General features: G+C 40.5%; 2 protein-coding genes across 2 annotated transcripts; one reads left to right on the forward strand and one right to left on the reverse strand.

Moving 5' to 3' along the window:
- Positions 1 to 210: 210 nt before the first annotated feature.
- LOC105269540 (alpha-(1,3)-fucosyltransferase C-like) lies at positions 211 to 4,578 on the reverse strand. Its single transcript, XM_011309877.1, has 6 exons — positions 4,533 to 4,578; positions 1,913 to 1,918; positions 1,714 to 1,802; positions 1,254 to 1,552; positions 855 to 1,161; positions 211 to 777 (listed from the first exon to the last, which is right to left on the reverse strand). Exons 1-6 carry the CDS (start codon positions 4,576 to 4,578, stop codon positions 277 to 279), a joined length of 1,248 nt encoding a protein of 415 aa, XP_011308179.1. The 3' UTR covers positions 211 to 276.
- A 3,855-nt stretch (positions 4,579 to 8,433) lies between these two features.
- Positions 8,434 to 19,695, forward strand: exex (extra-extra). The gene is made up of 3 exons (XM_011309795.1): positions 8,434 to 9,748; positions 17,224 to 17,387; positions 18,591 to 19,695. The coding sequence occupies exons 1-3, from the start codon at positions 8,473 to 8,475 to the stop codon at positions 18,891 to 18,893; spliced, it is 1,743 nt and encodes a 580-aa protein (XP_011308097.1). The 5' UTR covers positions 8,434 to 8,472; the 3' UTR covers positions 18,894 to 19,695.
- Positions 19,696 to 24,906: the final 5,211 nt, after the last annotated feature.

Consider the following 24,906-nt stretch of genomic DNA (forward strand, 5'->3'; position numbering starts at 1 on the left):
TTATGAGAGCTATTCAAATTAAACATGAGGAACATCAGAATGTGATCGTGCCACAAGCATAATTGACACCTGTCAGGTGCGCCGAGAGAAAAGTACAAATTAGGTAACAGTCCCACGAATTACAGAAGTAATTAGAATTTTTACTTTAGTCTGCCGTAAGTTTTTTAACATTTTTTTTAATGTCCCACGAAAAATTGTGTGACACAGATAAAAATTTGGATTTATTCCACTATTTCTGATGAATTTTTAATTCAACATTCGCCGATTTGCACATTTTTAATTCTTCCTGAGGTACATCGAGTTGCTCCAGGATAGATTTCCTGGCGAGTAGCACTGATCCGTGAGATAATAGTCGGTGAAATTATCGATACTTTTCTTTGGTAATTGATCGTTGTGGAGTTTTTCGCACAAATCGCAGAGTGTGGACTTGGTTGTGTCCTCAATGAGGTAGTGGCTCTTCCACCAGAAGTATGACGCGTACTGCACGGGACTCATTGACAACCTGATCAGGTACTCTGCCAACTCGTGCGTCGAGTTGAAGTCCATAATGTTAATGTACGAGTGCGGAGGGACGAATTTCGAGTAGTCCGCACCCCCGTACACCACCGGAATTACGTACCTCGACATCGGGAGGAACAGCTTCTCCGTTACGTAGTCCCTGCACAAGGTGTTCTCGAAGGAGAAGTAGAAGAAGTAGTCGCGCTCCAAGAGATCGTAGCACTCGTCATTGTTGTTCCGATCGCATTCGAGATCTCCACATTTTCCATACGTGTCGACCTAAAAGAAAATTTCTACCGATCATTTAACGTATTCCTCGATTGATCTTTAATTTGCGGACTGGATTGAGTAATTACCTCAAAATATTTTCCAAGCTCTTTCACAAGGGTTTCTCTCCTCGAACGGGTGTCGCAGTGAGAGACGAACCAAGCGGCGATTTTCCTCTTCGACTTGATGATCTCCAACTCCCCATCGCTGGGTTTATGGGGGTCAGGACTCCTCCAGGGGACGATCCCCCCGGGATCTCCAGGTGGGGCTACGATTTCGCGGGTCAGGAGGTCCCTCACTCTGCCGTAGGGCCGTCTGATGTCGGAGTCTAGGCGATAGGACATCGTCCAGTTGTAGAAATTAGGGGCCAAGACAAAATAAAGATCATTGATCGGTCTGGAAGAAAAAAATTAAATGAAAACGATGAGGTGAGACTTGCTAAAAAAATTGTTACATTCTAGTATCTCCCTTTCGTTCCACCGAATTACCTGGATGCTGAGGACTCCCAGGAGAAAAAGATGTACCTCTGAAAGTCAGACCTTGCAGTAGGCAAATCCTTGATGTTCATCTCGATGCCGTGGAAAAGAATGGCGTCGTAATCCTGAAGACTCTTCATGAGAGATCTGTTGGGGGTCCCATAGCAATGGGACACTGGACAATCACGAAAAACATCTCCAGTGCCAAACATGAAGTGTCGGTGCTTCTCAGCATACATCGTATTCCAATAAAGAATTGTCTTCACGTTTCCAGAACCATTCGCTCTGGACAGCCATGGAGAATGCACTTCCTGGATATCAATAACAATTCCTCAACAATTCATCGATCCTCCGTGAATAAATAATAACACGCGTCAGTACTTGACAATTTTTTCGATAACATCACGGATTATCCGCGGATTTTTTTCCTTGAGTGTAAATGAAAGGTCTGATTATTCCGTCATGTATTTACCTTGAACTTCTCAGCTGTTCTTTTTAACTGATCAATTTCCTGGAGAACCTGCCACTTTCTAATTCTCCAGTCAATGAAATCGGCTTTTTCTATATTCGTCAGGTAGAAGATGAGGGAAATTATTATCACGATAATCAATAACGCGAGGCACCACTGGTGCCGATGAATACGGTTTATCATGGATCGAGTGATAACATACTCCTGACTTATGAATTTTTATTGAATGGCGGACACATGTGGCACCTTTACTCACGCGAAGTCGTACGAGTTCAGTTTCAATTTATCACACAATTTTACTGGCACAGGGGAATTTTCAGGTTGAACCATGTCGAGGAACGATTGGTGCTCAAGATTAAATTAAGAATGTTATTTTATCTCTTCCAATCTTTGTGATAATGCCCAAACCGTAGATAGGAGATGAAAGTTGAACGCAATTCACAGCTGAAAATCCTCTCACCGATCGACACACGAGCTACACTTTTTATTTCAATCGTATTTGTATCTGATATACACCACGTGGCTCACTCCCCCACTATCTCTTTTTCCAGACCACGAGTTCCTGAATTCCGCGATGAAATTTGAATTTCGGAAAATCGGGGGAAGTCATTCGAAGGCACAAGCGGGTGCTGCCCCTGAAAATTCACTGGTGAGTCTGCCATCAGGAAGGGATTATCTACTGGTGGTACAATTGCCACCTGATGATCATGAAAATAATGTACAGAGAGAAATTCAATTACTCCGGAAAGTAACAAGCGATAATTCAGGAATTCATCAATTTTTTATCGTATCTACTTCAATGTTTATTTATTTTTTCTTTAAAAAATTCTCTTCAGTTTTTTTACTGTAATACTCCATGAATTATTATTATTAAACAGTAATTATTTCGAATTATTATTATTACTATCACCTGAATAATTTCTACAATCATTAATATCCTGAAATAATTATCTGCGGATAGAAAAAATGAAATAATCAATTTGCACTGAAATAAATAAAATGATAACTATTAATTTTCTTTAATAATGAAATTATTTTTTCCTTCTAGGTTGTAATAAATTCGGAAATTCGGAATTTCCAAAGGAGCTACACAAAAAATGTTGGAAATCCATCAAGTCAACTCCGAAGTAGTATAACTCTAGAAAACAGAGCGGCAAGTTGAGAAGGTACCCGAGGGGGTGAAGGCATCCCGACGATGAGGATGAGGGTAAGTCGCTAATTAGAGCCAGATTAAACGCTTGTCCTGGGAGCCATTTTCCTTCCCCTCCCAGTAAACGGCTACCACCCACCCACCAGCGGGGGTGCGAGAAAGAGGATCTAGGGGATGTGGAAGGGTGTAGATCGGAGTGAACAGCGAGGAGACTCCAGGGTTCCCTGGAATTGGGGTGGTAAAAGGGATTGCTCACCGGAGGGAGAGGCCAGGGAAATGGGGAAAAACCAGTTGAGTGGGGAAATACCGGTGAGGGGGATGGGCTTAATGAAAAGTGTTTGCCCCGTAAAAGTTAAGATTAATTGGCGCTTGGGGGGTGGTTACCGCGGTAATCAGCCCTCTACAGTGGTTTTCATACTCGGCTTTTTCCACTCGCACCAGCCGACTCAGGGTATTTCAAGGCTAACTATTTTCACCCGAGAATCGCTCAATTACCGGCGAACACCTCACGATAATTGTTTTATCTATCTTCAAAGTGAATGTTGTTTATTGGAATTATTGATGGGTGGGGAAGTTGTGGAGGTTTCATTGAGGGGTGAAGATTTTGGGGGTGTTGACGGGATATTTTGGGGAATGTTGAGGGTTGAGGTAAGAATCTAGGGGTTGAGCACTCCTGGAACGAGAGGTTAATTTGGCGACACCTAGTTTCATTAACAACGCCATTAAAAGTAATGGTCGGCTTGGGGTGGTGTGGAATATGGTGGGAATGAGGGGAATGGAGGGAGTGGAGGGAATGGAGGAACTGGAGGGAATGGAGGGAATTCAGGACAGGACGACCTCCGGGGATAACCTGGGGAGATTCTAATTACGGGAGAGGTCCTTGATGGGGGATTGCTTAACCTAGTGGTGTCTCACTCGTATTAACGTATCTGTCCTCCGATTCCTGGAATCATCTGAGGAACCAGAACCCTTGACGGAGGTATTAGTCGTCGACGGATCTCCTGGGGATCTGGTTAAGTGGCATGATTGCTCTTGTGGGGGACAACTCCACGTACTTCGGGTAATTTATTTGCAACGATGCATTGGAGACGATCGCTGTTTCAATTCAACTGGTGTGATTAGATCCGGCTTTAATTACTTTCTGATAGCACCACCGGGAAAAAATTCTTATCTCGTGATCTTAATCTATTTTTATTGCCTCTTTGTCGCGGAGATTGATGAGTGTTTTTGCCATTTTTAGGGATTCGGGTGATTTTTTTATAATCCATTTTCTATTTTATTCTGTTGGATTCGATAATATTATTTATTATCAGGTGAATTACATCTCATCAGGTGTTATCGGTTTTGGAAAATCTTTGGGAATTATTTTTTGAAGGACTTATTTCCATATTTGAGGAATAATTTTTGATTTTTATTTGACTATTTATTATTAAAACATTCATTGTAGGGAGAATTCAGTGGAATCGAGATTTTCAAAGAAATCAGAAATGTTATGCAGTCAGTGGAAATTGTTCAGATATTCAGATTTATTATTATTTATTAATGATTACGATGCACGTCACCTTTGGTAATTGAGATTTGATCCCCTGGGGATCGATAAGTTCTCGTGTTTCCCGAGTTATCGATAAAAATTTGAGCAATCAATTTCCTCTCACTAAAGCCCACCAAATACCATTATCGCCACAATCAGCGATACGAATGTGTTTGTCTGGACGCATTGTAAATCCCTCGATAAGAGGATATCTCGAATAATTAAAATTATATTGGTAAGGATTTGCTGGGTTTTAGTCATGGCAGGACGATTATTTCGAGTTGCGCAAATGTGTCATCTAATAATCGTTAGGATTATTAGTGGCTAGATGAGGGATCAGCGAGATTAGATTTAGCTAAAAAAAAATTCCAATGATACCGATTTTTCGTCGCAGCTGTTCCTCTTCATGAAAATTCGAAAAAAATTCGAAGAGTGAAAACGATTTTTTAAAATATCACCGTTTGTAAGAGGAACAGCTGAATTTTCGTAAGGACCGTTTCCATAGCAATGAATTAGCTTTACAAAAAAGGTCCCTACGAAAATATCGATATCAGCCCTAAATAGCGAGATATTCATAAAAAACGAATGACCATTGAAAATCGGTTAAAATCGTTTCATCATTTCGGTTCTAAAATGATCAGTGAATCACAAAAATTCATTCGACGAACAACGCCTTGAGAATCATCGGCAAAATGTACAAAAAGTGTCGATTATCTGATACCGATCGAATGAGTGCGATTCTCGATTCTTTTCCGAGGTAATCGATCATTAATGATGAGTAATCACTTATCGCTAGAAAAAAATCAGCGATAGGATGACAATGGTACCCGCGTAATCGTGAAATCATTAATTACGCTTGTGGTTATCGATCGATTAGCGAATATATCACGATCGGGAGATTAAATCGAATGACAGTGGAACCAGCAGATAATTCTCCAGGAATCCCACTAAAATAATTCCTTCTCCTCCAGTTTTTTATTGATAAATTATCAATACATTCCATAATTAACCTATTGGATAAATCGAAACGATCGATATTATTATTAATCTCCATCGCGCATTAATCTAATTCACGACTGGATCGATTTGATTAACGATACGTCCAGCTGCCAGTAATCAGTATTTTTTCAAGGCCAGTTTTTAGTCAATATCTCGAAATTGAAGACCCACACCGAATTTTTCATATAAACATTTTTTATAGAAAATAACGCGCACTACAACAAAGGTCATTATAAAAAACTGGTTATCTCCCTTCGATTTCGAGATATCGGGTAAAAACTGGCGTTGAAAAAAATACACTCATCCTAGTTTACCACATCACAACAGAATCTGTCCCGAGGGTTAAATAAAATTGAAAAAACGAAAAAATAAAAACGACGAATTGATGATGACGGACAAAAATACAAATTGTCAGAACAGAATAGAAAAGAGAAATACTGACAAAATGCTCACGTCCTGGCATCGGTGTTTCCCCTTATCCAAACATTCACGCTTGTATTTACCTTCGGATCCCGTATTCTCTTATTTGGCTACATTATACGAACGTTAATGCAGCTACCTCAGAGCCAATGTCTTTACGAGGTGATCCATCATATTTCAAAAGTGTGACATCTCGTATCGTCAAGTGTCCCGACCTGCGGGAGTTCCACCGCGTGGAGAGCGTTTAAAAACGGTTTAAAAAAAATAAACCTGAAATAAATTCCAAGACCTGCTGCGTCAACATTTATAACAGATCCATATGAAATTCAACAGCAAGCCAATCTAGTTGATGTCTATGTCTCATCTAACTCCCAAATTACCTGTTATCGGGCTCCACCTCAATTGTTGATCCCTCTCTTGAGTCCTTTACCGGTTAACGATTATTATTGTCAACAACACCGCATACTCATTGGCCTCATGATCACGAATCAATAGGTTTGGGTGATTGAACTTTATAAAACCGGTTTTTTCCAAAAATTTCCACCAACGAATAATATTTATTGTACAATCGATTTCAGTCTACTGGAAAATCAATCGGCATTTCAAGGGAAAAACCTTGAAATTGTTCTGTTTTTCGATAATTATGTATTAGGTGGGGCATTTTAATTTTTACAGGAACCTTTGGAAATCGACGAATGAAACATCGAATTTAATTGCAACCCAGGATTTTTCTGAATTAATTTTCGCATCAATTAATGAGTAATTTTCTCCAGAATGTCATAAAATTGAAAAATTTTGACATTTCCATTCGATTAATTTTCCCAAAATTTTGAATTCTCAATTGAAAATTAACGAACGCATGAGCTTCAAAGATAATTCAGCGAATAAATGGCCAAAGCCGAATTACCCGGCTTTTCATGAAAATTTCAACAAGTTTTCATGAAATATTTACCGATTATTCCCAAGTCATTCTATTTTTGCGTTATCACTCGGAAAAAATCATTCGATAAATTTTTCCAATGATACATCACTAAATTCATGATTAACTCAGCAAAAAAAAATGAGATAAACCGTCTAATGGCGAACCACACGAGGGGTTTGCTGTGGGTCTGAGTTTACATTGAGGTCGTCATTGTATCGATATCGAGATTGTGGGCGCCTATCATATTAGCACACAAACCAAAACAATAGATGATACCACATCATAATAGATAGTGCGTTCTAGTGGAAATTCGGTGGGATCATAATAGCCCATATGTACTAAACCATCACGGACACATGTGTTTCTTCCAGATATTGAATTCTAGAAGAAAACAAATTAAATTTTAATACACGCCTTATTGCGCACTTGAAAATAAAAATCGACTCGACTTCATTTTATCGACTGGTATTTGAAATAAAATTCCCAAAAATCATTCCCAAAGTGGAGGAGTCAAATTCTTCCATCTTCACCATTCTGATAATTATCCATTGATCTATCATCTCACGAAAATAAAACCTAAACTAAATTAAATTTTTGAAAAAGTACGAAAAGATATTTTCACTCGAAATTGAATTAATTGTAAAAATATTCTGTATTGTCTCGATTTAAAATGGATGTCAAATCTATTTATATCAATTAATCCTATATCATGATACACCGTAATTAATGATTTATTAAAATATTTACCAAGCCTTTGTATGGAATTTACGGTAGGAAATTGGCGGAAGATTTCACATCGATGCCAAAAATTAAAAAAACTGAGAAAATCGCGTAAATCTGTATGACGCGTTTTTTTTTCCTCGTCAATTACCCCGGGAACCCGCGAATCATCATCCGCAAGACATTTTAATGAAAAAAACCCCCGTCTTCACCCCCCACCGCGGGCTGTCGGTGGTGCGGAATCTTGGCAGAGTGCCGGATATCCGGAAATGCAGTGTACATTCCACCCAACCCCCTCGATCCACCCAAGTGTCGGCAAAAGAGACGATTGGCTTAGAAATCCGCAAAAGATCTAGCCACCCCTGAATTGGCAAAAATTCGTATATGAGAAAAGAGGGTAAACGTGGCGCAGCATCCCCTTCCACATCCCTTCTCCACCCGAAAATTCTCCCCCTCGAGTGGGTGGTTGGAGGGCGGGGCTCTGGGAATGTCGATGATTTGAGCGTGTGTTGGCCGACTCGGGGGCGGAGCGCATATCCCCCTCCTTCCACCCTCGATTAAATCGCCAAACGCTCTGGTGGAGACCAGAAGATCGACTATATCGGTGACGAGAGTAGGGGAAGATTTTTGGGACGAACGCACGCGGTGCCCCACACACCACCGTCGGATTCCACTTTGCGACGCAGTCGACACCGGTTCGGTCAACAAATTCTCGTAGGTGTAGGAATCGTCTGCGAATCACCACCGAATCGATTCTGAATCGACTCTGAATCGACACTGAATCGACACTGAATCGACTCTGAATCGACTCTCCACCGATCCCGGATCACCCCCAAATCGATTATCGATTTTTTCATTAAACTCCGTCTCCGTATTCGCGATTTCGTTATCAGTTGAACCCAGTGGAATACTCAAAAAAAAAAAAAAACCCAGAAGTTTTAAAAGTTCAAGTGTTTATCGTGTTGCCTTGATAATTCTTGATGTGATTGGAGATGCATTGAAGTTGACAGTGATAGAGACATGGCTGCGATGCACTACAACACGACGATTGTGGCCGAGGAGATACACCACCCACGACACCGTCATCCTTACCTCGATGAATCAGGTGCCTCGCCGAGCTCCGAGGAGGCGCGCTCGCCGGACGCCGCATCGCCCCTGAGTACGAACAACCTGAATTACATGACAAGTGGTGAATCCAGGAGAGACTCCTCGGACACCGACGTCAACTGCCGCCTCCTGAGTGGCTCCTACGAGTCGAGCCGAATCGAGGGAAAATCGTCGAGCGACGAGAGCCATCAGCCAGCAAAACGCTTCCGTGAGGATTCCAATGACGATCGGTGCTACAGCGAAACGGGTATGTGTTCACCAGAGGGTCCTGATGCACGTGAGCTATCCCCAGGACGTCAACGATCCTCCGGGAAGACGTCGTTCTGCATCGACGCACTCCTGGGTAGAACAGCCAAGCCCAGACAGGACGACGACCCGATCAGTGGAGATCCTTCCCTCCCACCACCCGCCCCACGACGCACCACCGGCTCCCTGGGGAATCCCCTGCATCCCTTCGTACCTAGAACCGATCGAAATTTGCCACTTGGTGGTAATCAGGGCTCCAGGATGCTCCAGGCAATCAGAGACTCCAGTGGTATTCGGTTATCCCATTACGGGGGATTTCCTCCCAATCAGAATGACGCGCTGCTTGATGCCGCAAGGTTCGAGAGAAATTCCGAAGAGAATATCGAGAACATCGAGGATGAGACTGGAACTGATGTCGACGTCGAGGAGATGAGGGAAGACGAAACTGGAAGGAGAACCTCCAGTGCCAGTCCAGGTAGCAATGGCAGTCGAAGTCCGGTGTCCAGTCCACCGATATCACCGGGCTCCGAAGACTTGGCGACGAATCCTCTCGGCGGATCGGCTATCCAGGGTATTGGACATCCTGGACACAGAAATGAAGGACTGGCCTGTGTTACACCGTATGGACTCGGCACCGGTGTCAATGTCGCCGTCGCTATGCGACAGAATCAACAGGGACTTCTTCTACACTCTGGTGGACCCATTCTTCATCCTTCTGGGTTGTATTATCATCCTGGTGGCACCACCAGTGCCTTTCACTCTATACACAAGGATGCACAGCAGTTGGGGCAGGCACACTCCAGGAATGCTGGAGCTACTGGAGGCTCTGTACCTGGACATCCACAGCAGCAGGCTCAGCAACCCCATCACATTCATCCTCTGCAGCTTGAGTGGCTGGCCAGGACTGGAATGCTCTACCCAAGACTGCCTGCTGATTTAGCTGGTGAGCATTTCTCAAATACACTTTGCATATAATTCAAGGTCATTGGCATCTCCACGGCAATCACAACTGCTGTTTACGATTTTGCATTAAAAAATGTTGAGTACGTCTCAATTATGCAATTGCAAAGATTAAAATTCAATCGGGATTTCCACACTGAAAATTCAACTGCAGAATTCGACTCCAATCGAAAAAATGAAAATCGATAACGATTTATCAAATTGTATTTTAAAATAACGATCTTTAGATAACGTTAATTGATTGACTGCATCCACGATGACTTTGAAATTGAAATAATTATTAATTAAATTAACAAGAAAGTGCGATTGTCTTTTGAGTGATCCAAATTGTGATCTTGATGATAAAAAAAATCGATACCGATCTCGAGAGTAATAAACCACTTGGGGTTTTAATGGCATTAATTGTCATCGGTAATACTAGAGAGCGACGGCAACGGGCTATTGGTGATCGGCTATCGCTTCTCGGTATCGATTATCGGTTCTTCTTATGACATGAATTCCCTGCAATTGATGGAAAAACCTATTGTCATTACGTAAGACTGTTTGCTCTTTGTACAACTGTTGGTTCACTCCAATTTCTAGCTTCCTAGGGTCTACCGTTAAATCTTGTGGTCTATTTTTAACACTTGTTATTCACGATAGATCGGTAACAGAATCGGTACAAATTTTTGATACTACGGGGTATTTGAAAGGACAAGCTTCCACATGTGTACAAATTTTAAATACATCATTAGCATTTTTGAGATAAGGGAACATCTGCTGCTTGATTTAGCTTGATGTTGTTGATGATTCTAACCCTTGTCGTTGTTTCATTAGCTCTTGACACCTATTGCTGACTATTATCTCATTTTCACGATGTATTAGGCGACACTATCATGGGAAAGACAGATTGTCCACGCGGGACAAGATAGACCGGTGTTGACATGTCTAATGGACTGTTTGATGAGTGCCTATCCAACCGGATATGCTACTCCACTTTTTTTTTCTTCTTTTTTCTTTTTCATTTTCTCTCGATCGTCTGGCGACTGATAAGACTAATAACCGAAGACCTCGGGACTACAATCACTCGTTTGGGGAGATCTCTTTAGCTGAAAGGTACACACCTTATCGCGCGCCCAGTTTGTCCCACTGATTACTCCAATATTGTATATCTTTTTTTTGGGGAGGGACACAACTGTCCGAAATATTATCGAGAATTCTTAAGGTAAATACCTTTAATTCAAATTTGGATTTAGAGTTTTGACAGTCTTGCGCTTTTCTGCAGATTTTGGGAATTTTAAAGAATTCTAGCGAAATTTCAGGAAATGGAAATCGATGAAAATTTTTGCTTGAGTTTCTATCAAATTTTTGTGGGATAAAAAAATTCTGGGGTTGCAGGGAATTCTCTGGAATTCCAGTGAAACTGTCCACGGGATTCGGTAAATTTTTTTTTTTACTGTAACGGGAGTTTCAGTGTAAAATTTCCAATCGTGTGCGAAAGGTCTTTCGTGGAATATTCATTTTTTTCTGGAAAAACTTTGCGGTGGTCAGTCTGTCAGGGCAATCAGTCCAACGGTTTTATCGAACAAATTGGCTCGTTGATGGCTGGGGGGAGGGGGATCGGTGCAGTTTCTGTCAGATGATCCTGATTGGTAGTTGCAGGGGAAAAAAAGATTTAAAAAAATAGGTGCTCTCTCTCGCATGGCCAGCCAATTCCCATCGATGTGACAACGATGGACAGACCGGGGAAATTGCGAATTTTTACGGCCTGCGAATTCCCGACTTTTATAAAACAATAACCGAGAATCGCGGGGGGAGGAAAAAAATTGTAAATAGCGTGTTGCTACCGATTTTTATTTGGGAAATATTGGCGCGGGGTTATATGGTTCTACAGCGTGTTTTAACGGTGTCTATTCCTTGTTTTTATGTGGGGTACAATTTTTTGGGGGGAGGGGGGTAACTAGTACTGTCTGTACTGGTTTATTCGGGAATTTATGGGTATTTGGGGATGGATCGAGGGATTCTATAAATATTTTAGAATATCGCTGGATAAAATTATCCGAAAATTCACTTGACGCTCGGAAGAATTTTTGAAGAATTAATTTCAGACATAAACACTAATTCTTAATCCAATTACTCATTGGGCAATTATTCACTGGTAAAATATTTTCGAACGCAAGGAAATAATCGAACAATCTCGGTGCAAATTTATCGAGTTCTGTCGGTAGAAATTACAATATTTGATTTGAAATATCTCCGGGTGGAAAATCCTCAATTACTTTGACAAACTATCGTGAACCTTTGTGCCCCGAGCAATTACAATTTTCCCGGGATTTCTTCTTCTTTTTCACTGAATTCTGGACAAACGAGCGATCGTTGGGGGCAGAGAGGGGCCGCTGCTAATCGAAATGAGAAAAAAAAAATGATGAAAGTGGGTTGATATAACGAGGGGGAGGGAATCGGGAGGGCAAGGGATGATACTCCGGAGACGAGTGGAACTCGCGTCGAGTTAGGGTCGACGGATGATTTAATTAGTTAATTGTGCGTCATTCATCCGTCTATTCATCCCCTCAGCCTTCCACTCAATTCTCTCTCACTCTTCGTTATACAACAAACCCGAGGGTTTGTTCCCTCCCTTTCCTCTTTACCTCTCTCACTCTTTCGCCATCACCGATTCCCATGGTTTCTATGGCAACTGCTTTAGACTTGGCGCATCCGGTGCACATCGCCATGAAAAAAAAATTGCATTTTTTATTCAGCTATTTGAATCTCATGAACGAAATTCCGTTTAGATTTCAAGGAAATTATTTCATCAATCTCATCCCTGATTTTAACTTGTGATTTCCATTTTTTTTATCATTAACTCAATGAATTTTGTAAATAAATTATTAAAACACGCGATGGACTAAATTAATTGGAAGATTTCCTCGATTAAATTGGAAATTTTTCATAAAATGGGAATTTACAGGAAATTTACAATTTCCATTATTTACATTAATTACAAGTAATTGTCAATAATTCGAGTGAATAAATAAACAAATCAATCAATAAATTCCCAAAAAATCTCTCGAAATTTCGCTTAAACTTTCATTGACTTTCTTTCCTCTGCAATTTCAATGGTATTATTTGGTGAATTTTAGTTGATGCAAAAGTGAATCAATTTTTAGGTATCGGTCTGAGGGGCGTGCGATGGCGCGCGCATCTCACGCAGAATAAATGGAAATGGAGCTCATGCACAGTAGTTACACTAGGAAATATCCTGGATGTATTGCAAATAGAGAATGTTGTCAGTATGAGCCAACATACACAGGGATAACCCCGGGGCCCTCTGGATTGCCGATCGCTGGCGCGTATATCGGTGGTAATGGTGTTTCTGAATTAGCTCCGAGCTAGTTTGGCTGTCCGCGAGCAAACAGATCTTGGTTACCCGATGTGTAACATTCGTGTCTGGCCTCTCGCACGCTTCCACCACTAACCAATGTATTACTGTATTCAGACCTCTTTACCCTGAATTTATGTACATTTTGGCTGACCACATGCGTTTGATGCTTACCGACATTACTGCACGTTGAAATTTTATTTGAGACTATCCTTTCCTGAATCCTGACATCCACAGGCTTCAAGTTCTCCGACTGAAATATTTCCTTAAAATTCATTGCATTATACAATTGCAAATTTTCAGTCACTCATTGTCAATAATTTCTTGAAATTAACAGTTATGTGAATTATCATAAAAATTCAATTATCCATAAAAATTCTCATTTTTTTTTTTAATTTCTCATTTTTCTGGAAAATTCAAAAGAAAATCCCATCACGTGCAGTTGAATTTCTGATAAATGGAAAATTCTGGGGAAATTAAACAAATTGATATTAAGACGCGGGAATTGTGTGACTTGAGAATGAAAAAATCTCTCTGGTCCTGTGCGAATTGGATTTTCCCTGGAGCCGGGAAATTTTTCCTGTGAAAATGGCTGAACGCAAAAAAAATGGTGAATTTTCTCCACCCCCGAAGAATTATGAATGATACCCGAAGAAATCCCAGGAATACCATAACACCGCATCCCAAATGTTTACGACGTGATTTGTGGCAAGCCAAAAGAGCTGAAGAGTTTGGGATTAAATTTGGCCATTTGGAGGCTGAGGAAAATGGCCCGATAAAAGTTGGCCAACTCTCCTAAACGCTATCCCCTCTCTGGTGAGGATTTTCGTGGTGTAAGAGAGTGGAATGGGGATGACTGGTGGATTAAAGGATGCCCCGTCTGCATTTCTCGCGTTATAAAAGGAAACGAAGAATTGCCACTTGAAGTATTTTCACTTGGTGGAGAAGGCGGGGCATAGGGGTGAGATTGAGGGTGGTAGGGCGGGGCCTGTGGCACCCCCAGATGATGCCAATTGCGATGAGCTGAGGATGCCTCAACCTGGAAACACTTCTACCAACGAATTAATGTCCAGTCATTAGAACTACCCCTGGACTAGCCCTTCATCCCCTTAACTGCTGATGTGAGCAGTTGAAGGGTTAATCGGCGGCATTTTGGACCAATTGGGGTGTTGATTACTCGGCTATTAATCATCAAATTGGTTTAATCAGAATGGCGAGTTAGGTGAGTGTTATTTTAGGTGGTTCACCTCATTTGAATAGGGGTGGACAGGTGTACTGAGGGCTGTGTAAAAGGACTGTTAGGGGTAATTACGGTAAATCCCAGAGCTCTACCACTTCGTTAGTACAATCCAACAATTTTTCATTCCTTTTTGTCATTACACTGGTGAAAATTGATTGAAGAATTATTTATTTCACTCACGACGTCATCTCAATTTTTTATTATATCAATCTGTCACTGAATTTTTTATTCCATTTTACAATTCGGTGTCAAATAAAATTATTACTTGAATTTCTCGTATTAACAACAGTAATTAATTAATTAACAACATTTTTATTCGTTGAGGGAGAATGTTATAAAAAATTTCAATTAGTATTTTGTGGATCAAAATTTTATGTTTTATTTTTCAATTTTATTCTTTGATTTATCATTTATTTCAATTGATGTGGAAAAAATTCATAGGATTTAAGGGTTTTTTTTTATCAGTGATGGTAAAAATTTGATTGATTCGTCATTTTTAATTCCACGAATGTTGACAGTAATTTAGTGTCACTTTGAGTGCACATAATAGGTGCGTTTACCACCGCGACCGTCGGTATTAGATTGATTATCGAGGGTACGCCATTATGAATGGCATGAATCGGCCGATGCAACCCCCAGATAAATTAAATTATCATAATAAAGGGGGGAGCACACCCCAACACATTTTCTTGGGTTTGCTCTCCCCTCAGGCGGGTGTCACTCTCCATCTTTCTTCTTTTTGAGAGCTATAACAACGGATAAACAGCTCTCTCCGTGAAATTTGCCGCGGGGTCAGAAAACGAGAGCGCGAATTGTAGTATTGTCCATTCGATAAAGCTTGCCACCCTTCTTGTTTACAGACATCTGTCACTGTTTATGATCTGCACGCGCACGAGATACACGAGATGCCATTCCGTGTCAACCTGTATTTTTCTTTGATTTTTCCACTCGAATGATTTCGAAAGTGAATGGGAGTATCGCCCTTTCGAATTGGAGGGGATATGATATTTTATTTATTTACTCTATTTATTTTCTTCATTTTATTTATCATTATCATGATTTTCCATCGTTTTTACATTTTTTTTTTCTTCAAATGTTTCATTATTATTTATAGAGCGAATACAGGAACTACGGGAAATTAATAATTAGTTTATGAAAAAATGGAATTTTGGAAAAAGTCACTTTCTCCAACAATCCTAGATCGGGCCCCTGGGGGTTTGATGACAAAAAATTTTCATTTTCTTATTAATCCTGGAAATTTCTCAGACTCCATTCCATTGATCAGTGAAAAATAATGGACTCCCTGATGACCCGAGGATTTCCTCGGTGGCACTTGAAGTACTTTAAACCCATTGATCCCGAAAATATAAACTTAATGTCGTACGATAAAGATAAATCAGAGTGTCATCCTGACTGCACGGGGTAACCATTAAACTCCAGAGTGTTATAAAGGGAATCATTCATCCACGTAATTGTCATAATGAGAAAGGGGGGAGGTGATGAAACTCGAGGGGGAGAGGTAACCGGGGGATAAGGGACACCCATGGACAAATCGTCTCTGCCATATGGGGCCCACAGGGGGGCACCCATCCTGGCGTTACCCCACGATAAATAGCCCGCTAAATGCTACATCCTAAATGCTAAGTGTCAATGGGACTAGATACTCCAGCATCTCCAATATTATGTGGATAAATATCACGGGTTTTTTCACCGGTTCTCTTGTCCTTATGTCCACTCGACACGTGTGTACGCATTTTTTTTTTTAAGACCATATGGGGCACTCATTGTTCGGTAATTGTGAATAATTATTTTCCTTATCACTTTTCAATTAATCAAGGTTTTTTCATCGTGGACAGGGGTAAAAAAATAATTGTAATCGGAATATTTTTTTGAAGTTTTCAAAAAATTTTTGGAAGACTTTTCAGAAAGATTTTTTTATGAAACAAAAAAATCGGAAAACAAAACAAATTTATTTTTCGGAAAGGTTTTGAAAAATTTTTCAAAAATTTGAATAGGAATTTTTTTTTATAATTTAAATGGCGTTTTTTTTGAAAATATCGAAAAATCAAAAAAGGAAAAAATTGCATTCCCAAAAATTTCTAGAAAATTATGAAAAAAATGTTTACTGTAAAAATAACCAAAACTCCAATTTCCCGTTTTTTTTAATTTCCAAGGGGTTTTAAATATTCATTGAAGTACTCTAAAACTTGTCGACAAATTTGCGCTTAAAAAAAGATAGAATGCAATTTTCGGTAGAGTTTTAAAAAATCGTGGAATGCTGCAAAAATCGAAGAACCTGTAAACATCATCTAAAAATGAATGCGCCACCGGTAATCCTGTCAAATCCTCGACTGCCATGTGTACAAACATTGACAGCCGGTCCCTAGACCAGAGTGACGAGCCACGGGGTTCGTTAAGTCGCTCCAATCTCCTCGTCATCATCCGGGCTGATGTCCCGAATCATGTGACCCAATCGAGCCCCAGCATGACCCATAAATGCAATAAAAATAAAACCCCGAGGATTAATTAAAAGGTCCGTGTAATTTTGAGGAGAGACTGGTGAAAGTGAATGGGCGATCACCCCCCGATGAAGAGTCATTGGCTGGACTAATTGGAGGGGCGGCTCTTTCTTCTCCCCCATTTCAACCCCTCGAATCATACCGACACCCAAATAAATTCACCAGGGATATGCCTTTTCCTGTAATTACATTAGCATTGGCTGATTTTTATTGGATGATCTTTGCGCGTAAATAACCATCCCCTCCGATACATTCAAACTTACGATTTAAGGGTAAACCGGTCATGCAGAAATAATCGCTCACATGTCTCTGTTTACTCAACAATTTATCCTTATTTTCAGGATGCGCAGCACAGCACGCCCTTCTGGGTAAAACTAGGAGACCCAGAACAGCTTTTACGTCGCAGCAGTTGTTGGAATTGGAGAAGCAGTTTAGACAGAATAAATATCTCAGTAGACCCAAGAGATTTGAGGTCGCTACGTCACTCATGCTCACCGAGACACAGGTATGACTTCATTACTCCTAATTCGTCAGCAGAAGAACAAATAATTCTTGACAGCTATTTCAATCATTCCTCAGTAGTTTTGTATCCCCTCCCCCCAAAATCAATGGTTCTAATTACAGTAATTTAATAAAGCAATCAATGGTTCGGATTAATTATCCGGAAAAAATTCCAGTCGGTTGAGTTTTCACATTCCGTGAGTTTTTCAGCGATATCTCTAAAATTAAGGCACAAATCGATATTTTCGTAACGACCTTTTTTGTCAGGCTTGGCAAACTCTACGAAATCGGTTATGATGAAAAAATCTGTATCTCTCCTGGATGTCGAGATATCCATGAAAAAGTAGGCAGTAGTGAAAATCGCCGTTCGGTTCGGCGCGTCGCTGGTCCCTGTTTTAAAAAAAATTCTTCTCGTCATGTAATTATCGTCAGTCTCCTATTCAATCAAGTTAACATCACGGTGATATCGTAAACCCCATAAAATCGCTCAAGCAAATGTCAACTTAAACGTAACTCGAGAGCTTTGTACCCGCTCTGTGACGGATGACAAGACAAACACACGAGGGGGTAAAAGTCGGATTTACAAGCCGGGCTGAGACTCTGATTTGTTTCGATAATTTACCGATTCAATTCTCCTTCACACTCCAGTATAAAGCACCGAGAGTGGCTCACACGACGCGTGTAACGACATATCCTTTTGAGGTTTTATGGATTGGAGGCGTTGCCCTCTTTCCCCATCGGTATTCTCACGTATGTGCCAAGTGAGAGGTATAAAATGTGTGAAAAAAAAAAGAAGGCATGAGAGGAATGTTTCTGGAGGGTGGTATAATATGGGAGTATACGAGAGGGATTGGACTACTCTAGCTCTGCATGATATGTTGTCCGAGAGATTTACATGGTACTCCAGCGAATCGGCAAGGGCGAAAAATCGGGTTTTCTCACCCTCATTTCCGTCTCCCTTACTTTTATATTTACGACACTCGCCTCATATCGCGAATACAAATTTATTCTCGTAGAAATTGAGTGCTTACGCTTGAGATCATTCATTACTGTAAATCCAAATTAGAATTACGGATAAATTGTTATTAATTATTCATTAGTATTTTCGACGCTGCCATTTTTTTAATTTACTAATTCGAAATAATTGACCGGAGAAATAAATAAATAAATGATTTTTCGTAATGGTTGGAATGAATTTCATGTTCAGGTGAAGATTTGGTTTCAAAATCGTCGGATGAAGTGGAAGAGGAGCAAAAAGGCCCAGCAGGAGGCGCGAGGTGGTAGCAAGAGTGAGGACACGGCCCCGGGTGGAGGCTCCAGGGCAAACTCCAGCAGTGAGAGGGAAAATGTTGGCAGCAGTGATGACACCCGTACCCCCGCCAATGCAACGGTAACGGGGAATCCCCCAGGTGGCGCAACCGCACCGAGCGATGACCGGGGAAATTCTCATGATCATCCGAGACTCATCAACGAACTTCGTGAACCGCTGTACAGGCCTTACGTCGTCTGAACTGACGTCCCCGATGTCGTCCTGTAAATATATGAAAGAGGCGGGGTAAAATGGGAAATTGTGGTCCATTTTGATTTAGATAGTCTATCTCAAAATTCAAAGAGCACCGATGGTCTTCTTGGAAAATTCAGTGGTCCACCTTGTCCCATTCCCGTTTGCTATCCCCGTTTCTAGATAAATTGTCAATCATGCACTGATAGAAGAATTTCGTTCGCATCAGTCGTTTTGAATTTTTTTTTCGTTGGAGATGAATGTAAATATTGCGGACCCCATTTGCAGTAGAAATTTCTAGGCAGTTGTTGGAAAGAGGAAATCAAGGATTTCGATTAATTATCATTTTTATCATGAAGTGCATTTTAAAGTGATTTTTATCAATTCGTTCAATGAGAAAGAATTGACGAATGGATTTTTGGTTCATTGGTTTGTGGAAATTAATTGCTGACAGTCATAATTTTTTTTAATGGATCATGTACTGCAATTTAATCGGTTTGATATTATTTCAAATAATTATGATTAATCACGAGCGAGCAATCTGTTTTTCAGGGAAATTAATGATTCTGTAAGAATTGCTGAGTCCTGGTAATAGCGACCCAATTCTTCTGTCAGAACACGAGTTGGAGAGCAAATGACTTTGTTATCGTCTAGGTATAGCATTAATTATACATATTTATGTATTTCCCCCTGTGTAATATAACGTAATTATAAATAATACGAATCTACGAACACGAGAAAAATTGTACATAGTAATCGTGCGTCGATTTAAGATAGAACGAAATCAATTGTGATGATCGAAGAATCTAATATATTGCGACAAGTTCCTATAATAAATTATCGAGATAAAATATTGGAAAATTGTGGATTTTATTTAATTCGTTGGTTGTATTTTAAACAAGTAATTTACTTATTAAAAGAAAAGAAGAAGAAAATGGCGCTTTAGAAAATTCTCTCGATTTCAGAAATTTTTTTGGGAATTTTTTTATCTTTGAGAAATTGAGTTTTTCTGAGGGCAATTCTGTCATCAGATAATTTATCTCGATGATGAGAGATTGTACTCGGCAATTTTGGTAATGCTTGGGATTCCCAATGAGAATTCCAGACGATATGGAGTACCAGGGCTGCCAACTAGACGCAGTCGCCATTTTCCTCCCATCAGTATTTATGACATGCTAATTTCCAGTTACGAATTCCAGTACGTGGGGACGGAAATCTCGATTCGCGGATCGTTGCTGGGATGAAATGGAATTCACTCGGGTGGAAGCATGGGTATCTCACGGGTAAGACTCGTTTTGAGTATGTATGACTGAGGAAGTGTGTGTTCAAGCAGTTAACGAATTACCATCGATTTTCTTCTGGATCGGTTAGTACGATGTGAAATACTTCTGGTACGGGGGAGACTTGATGGGGAGGAATTCAATCACCAGGAAAAATGATGATTGCGATAATCGAAGAAAAGCCATTCTCTAAATCCCTCGTATTCAATTGACAACTTCGATTTTATTACGGTTTTCGTAGAAATCGTTCTCTGAGATTGAACGGATTTTGTGGTTAATCATTGTTTTTTAACATTAAATTTTTTATTTCGATTTAATTTCTTTGAGTGAATCTCGAATCGAGGAAAGTCGTCATTTATTTTGCGATTCATCTCGGAATTACAAATGTGTAAAACAAAATAGTCAGTCGTCCCTCCATTTTTATCGGTAAAAAAATTAATTCCCCTAGTACCCACCGCCCGGAAAAACAACTTTTTCATTTTCATCGAGTTATATATTTCATCATCCCAATTTGTCGAATTATAATTCCGGGTCGTCGAGGCGTGTGACGAGCGCCCAATCCCGTGTCCACCCCTTCCCCGGATGACATGCCATTAGATCGGGGTATATCGCATACCCACGCATCCCGATAAAAAAAAAAACACCCACCACCCCCTCCCCGGTAATTTGACAAATTGCCGAGTGAAATATATACAGAAAAGAAGAGGGATGAAACGAGCGGGGAAATGTAACGTCCATTTTTCGTAATTGGCCGAGCGTGCAGTGGCGATATATCGCCCACTAGGAAAAAAAAAAAACTTGAAAAAAAAAATCCCGGCATCGAGCCAATTCCCTCCCTTCACCGAGCGTCAAGTTCCTCTGAAAAAATCGATACAAAAAAAAAAAAAACAACTCGACAAAACCTGCACTCCTCCAATCCTCTCCTGTCAATCGAGTCATTTGTATTTACCCCACCCCATCACACCCCCTCGTACCCCCTCGCACCCCCCTCGCACCCCCTCACCGCAATGATGAGCCAAAACACAACATTCACCGTTGAAAAATTGACTTAAAATTTTATTATTTTAATTAATTAACCAGTTTTTTAATTACTTTTATATTATCACATCAACTAATTAATTACCCCCAGCCCGAATTAAATAAATCAAAATTGAAAATTAAATTCCAATAAAATCATCACCGCACTCAAATCACGTACCCAAAAAAAAAAAATTCCCGACGTCATATCTTTTTTTGGGAGGAATGATGTGATATTCAATTGGAAAGGGGCAGAGGGGGTGGGAGGGAGAGGAGGCATAGGGCATAGAGCATAGGGGATGAAAATAGAATTTTTCCGTAGATCACGACAATTTATAAGAGGAGAGAAAATCCAAGTGGCGGTTCCATAGACTTGACTTCCGCACCGACGACTCTCGAGATTCCCCCCGGCCCTCCCCCCTTCACCCCTCCCTACCACCCCTCATGTTTATATGCATTGTATTGCTAAAACCCTTTTAACCGAATTACATTTAGCGATTCCAACTGGTAAACGCTATGGGGTTTTCCTGGACTGGAGGCAGTTTGTGTCTGTGTATACAAGTGCCTCGCGTTATATTCGAGAAATTCAAGGGATCGTATAGATGCCAACTGTCGAGTACGATTTCTCCCAGGGACAGCTGGGGGTAAATTCGAGGAAGAGGGAGAAATACACATCCTCCCGATGAGTGCAGACTGGGTGGGGGAGAGGGAGGCGAAAGAGGGGGAGATAAAAAGCATCTCTCATGGATTCTCAGAGGGAAGTCCTGGGGATGGGGTAACGGCATCCCTGAATCCCTGATTCCCTTGGTAAACAAGCACTTGGGTGATTCACTGCTTGTTCACTCCTATCGTTTGTTTCTCGGCGAAGTCTCTCGGAATTCTCTCCCTCGTATTAGGGTACCTCGCTATTTCAACGCTATTCCAAACCTTTTAGTTTTCTGCCATCACACTTATACATACGTCGGGTATATTATGTACTTTGAACTGTGGGGTTTTTGGGGGTGGGAACGGTATGTGGGGCGAATGTAGATTAATTATGAGTACGCGCTTTTATATAATTTATAATTTGTGGGAGGACTTATGTATTATATACGTGGATATGTATTCGGCGTATGTGGGTACATGGGAAGTATATTTTTTATTATTAATTTTCCATTATTTAATTTTTTCCTTCATTCATTTCAATTGGTCAATGAAAACTTGAATTTTTAATATAGGGATGATTCAGGGAAATTATTACCGCTATTTTCCACATTTTTATGGATCGGAAAATGGAGAACTCCCAGGAAATTCAAGGAATCAAAAAAATCCTGAGTGAAGAATTCCCCAGAAATTTTCCTTCGCATTTTTATGAAGCTGAAAAAAAATTTCCATTGAATTCCTGCGTAATTTTTCAGTAGTCTAATTTTTTGCATTTTCATTTGAGTCTGAAAATTACAAGTGTAATTATTAAATAGGGGAATTATCGATGATCGATGACCAGGCGACGTAGGAATCGCCTCTGGAGTCCTGGGGGAGGCAAAGCTCGGGTGTAACCGCAAATAATATCACGAGAGAGCGATCCGCGTTCGCAGTTGGCTCACGCGGTTTTCCAAGAAAATAGGGGAAGCAGAGGGGATGAGGAGTGCCGTCATTAGTGCTAACGAGGTTACCCTCGGGCTTCCAACACACTCATCGTACATTCCGAGTTGTCTTCACCGCGCACACCAGCTTAATCCCCCTATCCGGGAGTTCCACCTCCCCCGGGGGGTGGATTGGGGGGGTCGAGAGGGGATAATAAGATCTGCGACAATCAACTCGACGACGAGAGCGTCGCGACGGTACGCGACCCCTTGGGCGAGCGAGCAAGCGCCGTCCGCCACGTTATGTCCACCCCCTTTCTCCCTCACCGACCTCCCATCCCCTTTCATCCCCTCGTTCATCCCTCGTTTTCGTCCCGTTTGCCGTCACTCTATCTCCGCTATTTCACCATTCCCATTGGACGATAAACAACACTTGAAGGGACGGTAATTTTTCCATGCGCTAATCACAACTCGACATTACGATTTCGGAGTTAAGTGTCTTCTCTTGACCACTGGGTTCTGTCCAGTTCGAGGGGAAAATTTCACCCCAAATCGATTTTCCAATTGAAAATTTTCATTTTATGGCGCACTACATTATTCAGATATAAACGATTAATTATATATTTTTAATTTAACTAATGAAAAAAAATGTGGATTTTTTTCAAGAGTAAGAAATTAATTTTGAGAATCCAAGGGTTTACAAAAAAATTTTAATTCATTTAATTAAGCAGTAGTGTTACCTTTTATGAAAAATATATTAAAAAAATATATTCAATTGTTGATGACCGATCACAAGGAAATTTCTTGTTGTAATGAATGATACCTGCGGACGGGGAGGACGTGCAAGACGTAGATGACGTATTTATTGGTCTGGTGGGAGCATTTGGTAAAATTTGATTGTATTCGATCTCTGATACGTGTAACTCGTCACGAATTGTTGATGGTGACTTGGGTTGATGGATGGCGAGGGGTTGTGCCAGGCGTATAACGTAGGGTCGTTGGCCAAAGGAGCTTTTCACCCCCTGACGAGTGAGGGGTAGTGGTTCTGGTGGGGTGGAGGATCTCCAAGTGGACGGGTGGTGGGCGGTAGTGCCAAAGTGGGACGGAGAATTCCAAGGAGTTAACCGCATCCTAATCAACGGCAAATGGCGTCCGAGGTGGAAACAATTCCATTGCCATTTGCAGCTTCAACGTTTCAACCCCTCCGCCAAAAAAAAAAAATACATCAAGTATACTTTACACCCATTTCAAATATTTTACCAATCTATTCCGTTTAATTTATATTAATATATTAATATATTAATATATTTGAATAGTATAATATAATAATATACTGGATTTAATAATCAATATTTTTTATATTCGTTATAAAATTATTGAAGTCCTTGAAAATTCCACTTTGCAGAAAATTTCAAAATTTCAAAGTCATTTTCCGGATTTCTCTTTCCAATTGGGGAGTCCTGAGGGGTCGGGAGGTTTTATTTTTTTTTATAAAGAGTGAGCTATTATTCTCACTGATAGAGAGAGTTTCCTCTAACCGGAAACAAGCTCGTTGTCGGAGGTACGTGGCCCGAATGGGAATCACCAGAGGATTGCGTCGCTAAATTGCCATCACCGGAAGTAAACCGGAATAAAGAAAGTCATCGACACTTTCGGATTAGTTGCGGCGAAGATTCTCGATGGGTGTTCTCCGGGGGGTGGGTTTCCTCATCGATGACGAAGAGTTAATCGTCTCACCGCAATTTCCTCTGATTCTAGATTACTTCGGGTGCCTCGGGGGCTCAACGTGATAACGATTGCGAAACTATTTCATTAGTGATGATTAAAACTCCAGGGATGACGTACTTTGTCGTTCTCCTTCGATGGAGATATTAATACCAAAGTCTAATCCGTAATCTCCGGATTTTGGGAATTGATAATTCGGAATGAAAATCTTATTTTATTTGTCACGACTTTTTTTGGCGACAGAGGCCTTATCGGCGATCGATCTAGATCTAAAATCAGAACGATCCAAAAATAACCTCGGAATTTCAAATAAAAATAATGAAGGCACCTACAATAAATTATAATAATTGCCAAATAATATTTGCAAAACAATCAAATTAATTCAACCAAAATTTCTCATTAACTCAAAATATTTTTTCAAAATATTCTCTTCAATAA

This window comes from Fopius arisanus, unplaced genomic scaffold (assembly GCF_000806365.1).
Source record: "Fopius arisanus strain USDA-PBARC FA_bdor unplaced genomic scaffold, ASM80636v1 scaffold00070, whole genome shotgun sequence".
In the NCBI taxonomy this organism is placed as follows: domain Eukaryota; kingdom Metazoa; phylum Arthropoda; class Insecta; order Hymenoptera; family Braconidae; genus Fopius; species Fopius arisanus.

Bases quoted from the DNA above. Each gene is read 5' to 3' on its own strand.
- LOC105269540 (XM_011309877.1), bottom strand. From the start codon at position 4,578: ATGCGTCCAGACAAACACATTCGTATCGCTGATTGTGGCGATAATG. The intron at 1,553-1,713 runs GTAAATACATGA...ATTGATATCCAG, and splicing joins GAACAGCTGAGAAGTTCAAG to GAAGTGCATTCTCCATGGCT. The intron at 1,162-1,253 runs GTAATTCGGTGG...TTTTTCTTCCAG, and splicing joins TGGGAGTCCTCAGCATCCAG to ACCGATCAATGATCTTTATT.
- exex (XM_011309795.1), top strand. From the start codon at position 8,473: ATGGCTGCGATGCACTACAACACGACGATTGTGGCCGAGGAGATACAC. The intron at 9,749-17,223 runs GTGAGCATTTCT...CCTTATTTTCAG, and splicing joins ACTGCCTGCTGATTTAGCTG to GATGCGCAGCACAGCACGCC. The intron at 17,388-18,590 runs GTATGACTTCAT...TTTCATGTTCAG, and splicing joins TCATGCTCACCGAGACACAG to GTGAAGATTTGGTTTCAAAA.